Source organism: Teleopsis dalmanni, chromosome X (assembly GCF_002237135.1).
Source record: "Teleopsis dalmanni isolate 2A chromosome X, ASM223713v2, whole genome shotgun sequence".
Lineage (NCBI taxonomy): Eukaryota > Metazoa > Arthropoda > Insecta > Diptera > Diopsidae > Teleopsis > Teleopsis dalmanni.
Window position 1 is genome coordinate 48,804,156 of NC_051848.1, and position 10,724 is coordinate 48,814,879.

The window sequence follows — 10,724 nt, forward strand, 5'->3', positions numbered from 1 at the left end:
AATTTAAAATTAATAGTAAAACAGATCAAATATAGAACCACCACTTATGAAATACTTAAATTTTTTATTTATTTTTTTCAATGTCTTTATTGAATCACTTTAATTTAAAGCCAAACAATTGTTTTAAAATTTTAAAGATTAATAACATTAAATCACCAATTTTTATTATATAGACATACTATAATAAGATATATAATGATTTGTATTTAAAGGGGCCTCTGAATAAGTAACTTAGCAGATATCGTGTTGGCTTATCAGATATCACGGCATAGAAGTTAAATTAATTTAGGTGATCTTTGCGAAAGCAGGATGGCGGGTCTATCATTCCATTTCAGTCTAGAGGAAATTTTTTAATGATTCACAAATCGTTCGACGAATTCTACTCTCCGTGTTGATATGACTTTTACCTTTTTAAAAAATTGCATTTTTCAATAAGCGTTTTAAAGAAAGCGTTTTAAAAGTCATCCATAGATCATCCACTGACTTTCCACAAGATATTTCTGTCTTTAACAGAACAACTTTTTCTTAATCCTAATTATTGAGTCTTGTTTACTTAAATACCAGACTTTTAATGCCTTGTATGACTTTTATCCATTAAAGTCATACATACGTAAGACAATACATACATTCTTGACATATCTGGGCATATCTAAGCACACAGATAATTTTTATTGTTTTGAATAAAATTAAGTAAACAAAAGAACCTTTACGTACATCATATTTGATTAATGAAAACTTCTATCCTTACATAGTTTTGACAAAAGGATTTCAAAGTTTTTTAAAGATGATATTCTAACAAAAAAAAAGTCGGATCCGATGTAAGATAGTATCATTATTTTGTTGTTTAAATTGTAATAATAAATTACAACTTTCTATTGTCACGAAACACCAAACAAAATTAATTGACTTAAAAAAAGAGAATTTTGGGTTGCCTTTCAAAGGCTATTGTCCGAGCCATAGCACTTGAGGATCTGAAATAAATACACCACTGATCACAATGGTCTTTTGATTATGTCGACTAACTTTTTCTAATGACGAAGAAATTATTACAATAGTACTACAATATTATTAAATAGTTTGAAAACCTCAACAGTTATCAGTTAGAAAAAGAACTCAATTGCACAAAAATAGATCGAAAGACCATGAAAGTCTTGTTTGTTAGTACATAATTGTAATAGTTATGAAGCAAAAACATCGGAAATACTCTATCTAGTAAAAATTTATTAGATTTATGTGACCACATAAATCTAAAATGTAGTCAAACTACATTCAGTCAAACTATTCATAAAATCAACTATACCTATTAAGTCACATTATATTAATTTAATTATTACAATAAGAGATATGAAATATAAATCTTTAAAGCAAGCCTTTCATGATCTTTCGATCTATTTTTGTACAATTGAGTTCCTTTTCTAACTGATAACTCTTCAGGTCTTTTAAAGTATTTATTACTATTGTGGTATTCTATAATAATTTTTTAGTCATTAGAAAAAGTTAGTCATCATAATCAAAAGGTCTTTGTGATCAGTGCTGTATTTACTTCAGACCGTGGTCTTCTATATTAATTTTTTAGTCATTAGAAAAAGCTAGTCATCATAATCAAAAGACTATTCTGATCAGTGGTGTATTTACTATAGACCGTGATGTTCTATAATAATTTTTTATTAGAAAAAGTTAGTCATCATAATCAAAAGACCTTTGAGATCAGTGGTATAGTTACTTTTTTTAAATTCAAACATTATAAGATTAAATTTAAACTCAATACGATTTATTATATTTGAAATTTAGTAAAAATTATTGCATTACATCCACAATTCAAAATTAAGTCAAAAATATTTCTTTATAGAGTTTATAAAGAAATCAAATATTTATATAATTCTATATAAATATAAATGTGTTATATATATATATACTATATAACACAATTTATCTCGATATTCTTAAAAATAATTTACAATAATTGTTACTATAGCAATTACTAATAATATGTGTATAAATATATATATATATATACATAGTACAATTAATCTGAATAGTTTTTAGTAGGAAATATGGTAGGAACTATATAACATAATTTATCTCGATATTCTTAAAAATAATTTACAATCATTACATAGCAATTACTAATAATATATGTATATAAATGTATATACATAGTACAATCAATCTGAACATTTTTAATTATAATTTACAATTTTTGTTATAGAAATGATCTATAATATAATGTAATATTTAATGCAACACAAATTTATCAAGTTTTATTGAGTTTTTTCATCTTCATTCTAGAAAACTAATGATTAGGGTCGCTGGTCTATGGCCTGTTATCACCAAATACAAACAAATGTGGCTGACGATTAAAGCGGTTCCAATTCATTAAATCATTGTAATATACATTCTTAAGATATGACTCCCCGGACATTTTTATATATTCATTGATAAAAGCAATGTACCGATCTTTTATTAATGCTTGTTCCACACGTTTCGCCCGCCGACGTTCCAAACAAGCCAAAGTATTGCGATCACGACGTTCTTGCTCTTTTGCTGTATGTATCTTTACTGGTTGTGCACGTACCATATTCGAATGATACCGATTTACGGAGATGTATTTTGGCATGTTTTTTGCTTTAGAATTCTTTTTGGATACACGTTTTTTCTTCTTTCCTGGTTCATCCAACCATGGTCGAAAGAATGAATTCGTCGGACATTTTTTAACTGATTGTAAAATCTCATCTGGATGGTTTGGTGAATTTTTCACTGGCATTTTTATAGAATCAGTTGTTGAAGTATTCTCCAAAGATTTATGATTAGCTGCTTTCACTGGTTCTGTAGAACGCATACATTTCAACTTAGATGCGTGAAATTTTTTATGAATATATTCGGAATGTTCCATGTTAATATATTGTCTTACTATTTAGCTTTGAATCGATTAATAGAGTTTATGCAACTGATATTTGTATAGATGTATAAGCACTATATATTACTCCCCGCGCAATAATTTGTAATTTTATCTAATCCTTTTTTTACAGAATAGGTAAAAAAACCCTTATCAACTGGGAGAGGATATATATACTCAAACTATAATTTAATTTCACTTGATATTTTTGTGCCTGTTTCAGATTTTCTGTTAATAAAAGTAATTTTTATTGAATAGATATGTATAATTTGGTAATGCATAAAGGTAGGTAGTGTAACAGGTAGAGTAACTATATGTAGAAATTTCATAGATTACTGATTTTTATTACGTACACGTTATTCCTATAAAACAAATTATACAAATAGAGTTACAATAGCTGTTATATATTTTTTAAGAGTATTTAGTTCCTTTAATAAATTTGATAATACCTGCAAAAATAGAGAATTGTTTGAAATATATCGTTCTCTATATATTTCATATCCTAATAACCGTAATTAGTAACCAACACTCATGTTCATAGGAGGTAAGAACATAGAAGCAGAACATATGTGATATCTTTGTTATAAATAATAAAGATATTTCTTTATTTTCAAAAATGATTGAAATGAGATTTAAAAAAATTAATATATATTAATAATAGTGTAATTTATCTCACTTAGAAGAAGATATAAATATATAAATACATAACGTATAGTACGCAAATATGTGCCTAAGAGTCGTGATGTCTATATATTATAATATACACTAGCTGCTTGAATCAACTTAATACAAACACGAATCAATTAACTCTATTATTAGTAGATCCATCGCAATTATGTAGATCCAGTTTCTTGATAACTTCATTCAAGTAATCAGCAGATAAAAATCTTTGTGACTACTTAAAAGAGCACTGTTGCTTTCTATAAATTTAATACTTCCTTAGCGTAGTTTCTGTAACTATTTAATTATAGATTATAATGTGCCGTTTACATCTGATTTTTCGTAGATCGTCTTTAACATTTCCTTTGGATTTGTTTTCTACTTTGTTCTTTTTCTCTTGTCCGATTTAAACAAGTTATGAACTTGTTTCTTCACTTCGATTACTCCATGACTTATTCTCTGCTCCTATATAATAATGTTCCTCCATTAGACCTTAATATCATCTTGAAGTAACACATGTTTAGCTCTTTCAGGAAAGCGCAGCAAGAAGAGACCTTTCATTACATTTTTAGAATCCCACCTATTTTTGTGACTGTGACTCAAAGATTATGTATGTAGTTTACATATATAGGTAGTTATATATGTAGTTTAATCTTCAGTGGCAAGCAATGTAAATATTAACAACTTTGCCAACCTAAAAAAAAGAATTTGAACTTAAATATTGATTGTAAAAATAAATTTCAATCTATTTATGAACGGTTGACCGAAATTTAAAAACCTTTTTAATAAATGAATCATATTTATTCAATCTTATTTAATAGTTTTCAAACAATTTGTCCCTATAAACAACTAACTAACCAACTAACTGGCCACCAATGTGGCCTTCTCTTCTAAGAGCACATTGGTAGCTTACCTGAAAATGCTTCACCGCGTCTTCAATGACAGGAATAAGCCTTTTTAAGTAATGGCTTTAAGCATTGCTCCTAATATTTAAATTCAATTTTGATTTTTATTTGTCAAAAATTATTGGCAATTACTTTATATGCCTCAAATCTTTTCTATAGTATCACAATGAAACTATTTATCGGTGTTGAAATGATTTACAACACTCATTACCCATCTAATAAGATTTTAGAACTTATTGTTAGTCTCATTCTAAGAGAAGATGCAATAAGTAAATGTATGTTTTAATAAAAAAAAAAAATTTTGCACAAAAAGTGCTTTCTATAATAATAATACTATATATATATAATTCTATAATAACACTATAACTAGGTTTCTCCTTTCTCTGTCCTGTGCAAAAATTTAATGGAAAGCATAAGAAACTAAAAAACATTATAGTAGTGATGGCCGTGTATTATTTTTCGCTACATCCAGTAGCATTCACAAGCCAGCCCGATCAACGTTTTGGTGTCCGCAGTTCGTGGCCTTCAAATGAATATTTTTACCGTAGCTGACCGACTATCTCAGAAGTAAGTCGACTTCGTGAAATATAAAAAGAGTTGCCGTCAGATATAGACTATCTAATGAAAATTTGTTTATGTGCCTACATATAATTACTGCATTCAGTCGACCTATCTATACATTCATATAAATCAACCACAGATTGATCATATCCCTACACCAATAAGAATGAATACAACATATTTGACAAATTCTTCAATATCTTTTAATATCAGTCGATGTACTTTGTTTGTGATGCAAGCAACAATCAATATGTATCATTTCCTTCGCAATTGTAAGTAATTTTTTTCTCAATACAATGCTTTCTAGACAATAAGCAAAATCACATACTCTGGAACTCTATGTTTTCTGAAGGAAATCCTTACCTGTGCTCCGCACCAGTCTTATATGCGGAAACATATAAAAAACTGTAGTAAACATAATAAAATTTTCAAAGTACGATCGGTAACTTACCTTTGTTTCAGACATTTCCAATTAACTCCGTAAGGTCGGTAACCTATTTAAGTATTATTTATTGCTTTTCTTTATCATTTATGCTACTGTTAATAAATATAATTTTTAAATTAAAGGAATTCTTTGAAACCAAGAGGGATATACGTAGGAAAATATACTAAACCTATGCGTAGTTATACCTTCGTCGCAATGAATTGATTTACCTATGCATGATTTACCTATATATAATATATATAAGATTAAAGTAACACAAATAAATAACTCAATTATGTAGACTGAAACTACAAAATTATTAATGGACACGTTTGGGACAAATCTCAAACATTTAGGACAGCAACTACATTTCTTTAGCGATATAATAATATAAGATGCTATAAGTCTAATCCGAAAATCAATTGGAGTTTTAACTTATTTTTTGGGTTCTAATCCAATTGAAAACAGGTACAGCCAAGTTAATTCTTTTCGAAGCAATGACCAAACAACCATCAAGTTACCGTTGTAATGTAGAGTTTTTAGACCTTTGGGGCGTGTTTAACCGTTATTAATACATTTTATTGTATTTATTAAACATTTTTATTAATATTTTAATCGAAATATTTAAAAACAACATTAGTTCACTCAATATATAATATACATATGAATAAAGTATATATAGGTCGTGTGCGAGTTAGGGGCTAAGTTGCGTTCTAAATGAGGGAAATTCTAAGTTGTGCCGATAATGTAGTGAGGTATCGATACATGTTGATAAATGGCTAAATGTGTATTGTGCAAAAAATCCCAAAAAATCTCCCATTTGGTTTAGCATCAACTTAGCCTAACTCGCACACGTCCTTAATACCTACACCTATTAATACTCAAGTTAAATTAGATGAAATTATGAAGATATGTATTAAAGTTAAACCTATCATCACTAAAGCTAATATTAATAGGCCTAATGTAATATTACAAGATCTTATATTAAAATCCTTTCACTTTTTCACTAACCCTGGGGTTGTTATCACCCGGTCTCGATGGCTCAGCAATTTTTTGTTATGTCTTCAAAACATAATACCTTAAATCACAAAAGATTTCTCAGTACATTAAATAATTAATTAATTAATTGATTGAATCCCTAAGTACATTGGGATGATTTATTCTTCTATAGCGGAGAAACTTAAGATGTATATCAGATTTATCTGACTATATTAAATATGTAGTCTATATTGATATTCTAACAAACATTATTAAACTGTATAAAGCTAGTATAACGAGTTCTTTCGAGCTTAACAAAAGTTCGGAAGATTCTGTTTTCTTGCACAGAATATGATTTTATACGAAAATAACTTTAAGGAAACTAAATGTAATTAATTCATAGGTACATGCTGGAGTTAAATAAATTATTTAAAACTTTATCTTCCTTTATATCTAATCATCTCAACTCCTCTTGTAATAAGTAATAGTAACAATGTTTCACAGATTTCTTAATCACATAATTTTTTGTTGAACTTTCCTAAATCAATTTTATCTACCAGTGGTGGAAATGATCGGGGATCAAGGTGTGTGCATTCGTCTTTCTGCACAAATCTCAACTTCAACCTTCTTGTGGTGATTTCTGTTTTACACATATGAGGCAATGGCGACCTCATAGTGTTTAGCGGTATAACTATTCCACAACATCTGAGAGGTTCTTGGGGAAATACCAATTGCCACATAAAATCCATGGCAGGTTCAGAGGCTCGGGACCTAACAATTTTTTGTAAGGTGGTAAACCTATCACCGAAGTAAGATACTTTGATGTGATCAGCCAATGTATTTGATTTCCAAATGATTCGAGTATCCACAAGAGTAGCTTCGGATAGAAATGGAAATTTGATGACAACCCTACGCAACGTTAAAAGGGCTATTCCAAACTGGAAAATTTGCTAAGTCTCTGCTAATTATGAAAGGCTTAATAATGAAACTGATACGCCTTTTGGGAAAGTTTTATTTCAGGTATTCTATTTCATTATCATTAACCTCAAGTTCCGATTACGAAATGTTTTTTCAACTATGTACTAATATAGCCACTAAAATGCTATTTTATAGCATTTATTTTCTTTGTATGAGCGTATTATGTATAAAGATGTTTAAATATCTACCGGATTATTGTCACACTTATAGAGCTTTTTTTAATATAAATGTTTCATTCTTATACAGTTATGTTACTTTTTCTGTTACCAATTCGATTAACTATATCGATAATTTATTTTCCGTTTGGAATTTATAATATATATAATATATTTATTTAATATATTATTATTATGTTAAGGGTTAAGGCAATTCTTAATATTACAGAGACCAAAATAGTATCCAATGAAAGCTTGAAACTTTTGATCAATGCGATTCATATTCTTTATAGCACGTTTAGATTATATTATTAACAGTACATTAAACCTTTCATCTTGGTCATTAAATTATAGATTTATCATACAATAATACAATTTCGTGGTTTTTTGTTGTTTAGTGGTTTTTGTTCCGTGCGATACTACAAATGTCTATCTCAAAGTCGTAAATTTAATTCATGGTATTAGAAATGTCATTAAAATCAATTGTCAAAAGCTATTCGGTACCAAATACTAAACAAAGGAAAATGTTGGGGTTAGTGGAAATTTTTTAACTGGAATTTTGATATTTTTGTATATACTGTAAATTGATCTATTTTATTCATTATTAGGGATTGGCCGTTTGATTTGTAGTAGCCTTATAAAAATGCCTTCCTTGATTTAGTTTCATAAGAAAATAAAATGTTATGGTATGTGTACCTTTTTGTTAACTATGAAATAAACAACAATTTTCTTGGATTATTTCCTGGATTCCATGTCAAGCTTTGTAATATACATTCTTTATAGAATAATAAGCAACCGAAAAGTTGATTCTCAAAGATCCAGTTAACACATGGACTAAAGCTAATTTATTATATATTTTACTGATTGTCAAGGTTTGTAATGTACATTGTTTATAGAATAATAAATATATAGTTATAGATTCTCAAAAACCCAATTAACACATGAACTGAAGCTAGCTAACTATATATTTTACTAATTGGGTGCTCTTACGGCAGTGTTTGAAAGATGATTTCTCGCATTGAGATTTTTCTCAGCTATCAGGTATATTTTTCGCTTGGTAAATATATCAACAAATAAAATCGTCTTATATAAATAGTCACAATCTGGTGTAGAATTCGGTAAAAATGTATGATAAAACCACACTTTTATAAATATGGCTAAAGTGTGTCACAAACCTTCAATTCTGATCGCTATAGTCGCAAACATACCAAATTCTTTGAGTGGAAATGAAGATATGTATCTAAAAGAAATGCGACTTCGTAATACTGTGTCAAGACGGTACCACAAGCTGTAGAACATGTCCTCCATAAGGTTTGTTGTGCTAATATCATCCTCGATAAGTATTCTAATTTTTGGTAATTGAATGAATTGATATCTGAACTCATAGAATTTATTAACACTGGACTTTTTTCGAGCATACGCAAAAGATCGTGATTATGCGAATAATTTTCAAAATTTTGACATCATCCTTAAAATTATAGATAGCCTATTGTTAATTAAGTGGCAACACCAATTACATTGGTAAATGTTTCGTATTCTCATGGGTGGGGACACAGTAAATTGAATCTTTACAAAACTTCCAATAAATGCTTAAGTATGTATGTCTCACAATTATAGTGTAAGTCTTTCTGATAATTATAAAGTCAGATAGACCTGAAAACCTTTTAAGAAAGGTTTTTTCAGTGCAAGCTTTTTATAGTATACGTTATGAACACTTGTACTTAGAAGCTGTGGTCTTAGATAAAAGAAATGTGTTTGACTACAAAAGAAGAAGAAGGCATGTATAAAGATCAAGACGTGGACGCATCAAGTCTTTGAGATATGTTCGCAAAATGCCTTCGAAAGCTATTTTAGCTAGATACTGTGGAATATTCGTCATCTATTTGCTCTAATAATATGATCAAACTCATTTTAGTCAAAAAAGGTGTCTGTAAAGAAATGTCTTAATTAGGGTTATATGCAGCAGAAGCGTTATATGGTCATTATGAAAGATGATTTTAATGAATAGATGTTCAAAATTTGAAGGAATCCTTAATAGCTGTGGCATACGAATAACACGAGTCCGAGTCATTTGCATGTTTGGAAGGTGTAAATTGTATTCATGAAATATTTTTGAGAAATTTTTGTACACATTAAGAATATTATAATATTGGCACGCCTTTACATTCACTTACTTTAATAATACCATTTGAGCTAGTAACTCTTTCCTGGAAGAATATTGTGCATTCCTGTTACCATTTAAAAGAATCCCAACATAAGGTTTAAGTGAAAGAAAACTGAAAAATTTATTTTGAAATTGTGCAAATCTTCTCCGCGGCATAATATAAGAATTTGTGGGAATTCCCTGCTCAAGCTCATTCAATATTTATGCGCAAACAAACAATAGATGTCTCTACTGTGAAAATTACCAAACATTTGTTAGAAGGGATTAATACAGATCGATTCACACTGTAGACTACCAAACTAAAGTAGAATAGTAGAAGTCATAAAAATAAGACCGATCGTGTCAAGACTGTTACACGTAATTTTTTCGTCATATATCAAAGCACCAATTACCTCATTGTTGAGGTAAATGACAAACATTTAAAGCGAATAGACAGTAAAACTGGATGAAATCGAAAGCAATACGGAAAATTAAGGGAAATACCAGGAAAAGTGGAAATTGATTCATAACAACAAGAACAAAGTGAAGGTGCCTCAATGATCTTTACGAGTGTAAGTGCAGGAATTAAAAATAAATGAAAAAATAATGAAATACAATGGTCGAAAAGGTACGGAGCTATGCGTTACAATAGAAATGGATTGCTACTTCTCAGTTAGATACGGTTGATTATTTGAGTACGCCATTCACACAATGCCTCAAGATGCAATCTGCGAGATGATATTTATGAAGAAACAAGGACACTGTTCTGTTGTGTGTCCGCCCACAAATTCATCCATTCAGTCAGGTAAACAAAAGGCTATCGGTAACAATTGTGAAAAGTATCCTTTTTCCTTTTCTTCAAAGCAATGATTTTTAAAACATAAACAAAAGTATTTAAGAGAATAAATCGATTGTACTTCAGTCTCAGATAACCTGTATTTAATAAATTTTCAAAAAAAAAAAAAACAAATAAAATTTGAAAATAACCTTAATATAATTTGTAGGTGGTAAAAAATATTGACTG

The 10,724-nt window shown here is 29.0% G+C and overlaps 1 protein-coding gene across 1 annotated transcript; it reads right to left on the minus strand.

Moving 5' to 3' along the window:
- Positions 1-2,314: 2,314 nt before the first annotated feature.
- LOC119688389 lies at positions 2,315-2,893 on the minus strand. The gene has a single exon (XM_038103068.1). It carries the CDS (start codon positions 2,891-2,893, stop codon positions 2,315-2,317), a length of 579 nt encoding a protein of 192 aa, XP_037958996.1.
- Between the last annotated feature and the right edge of the window lie 7,831 nt (positions 2,894-10,724).

Coding starts and splice junctions, on each gene's coding strand:
- LOC119688389 (XM_038103068.1), bottom strand. CDS start 2,893: ATGGAACATTCCGAATATATTCATAAAAAATTTCACGCATCTAAGTTG.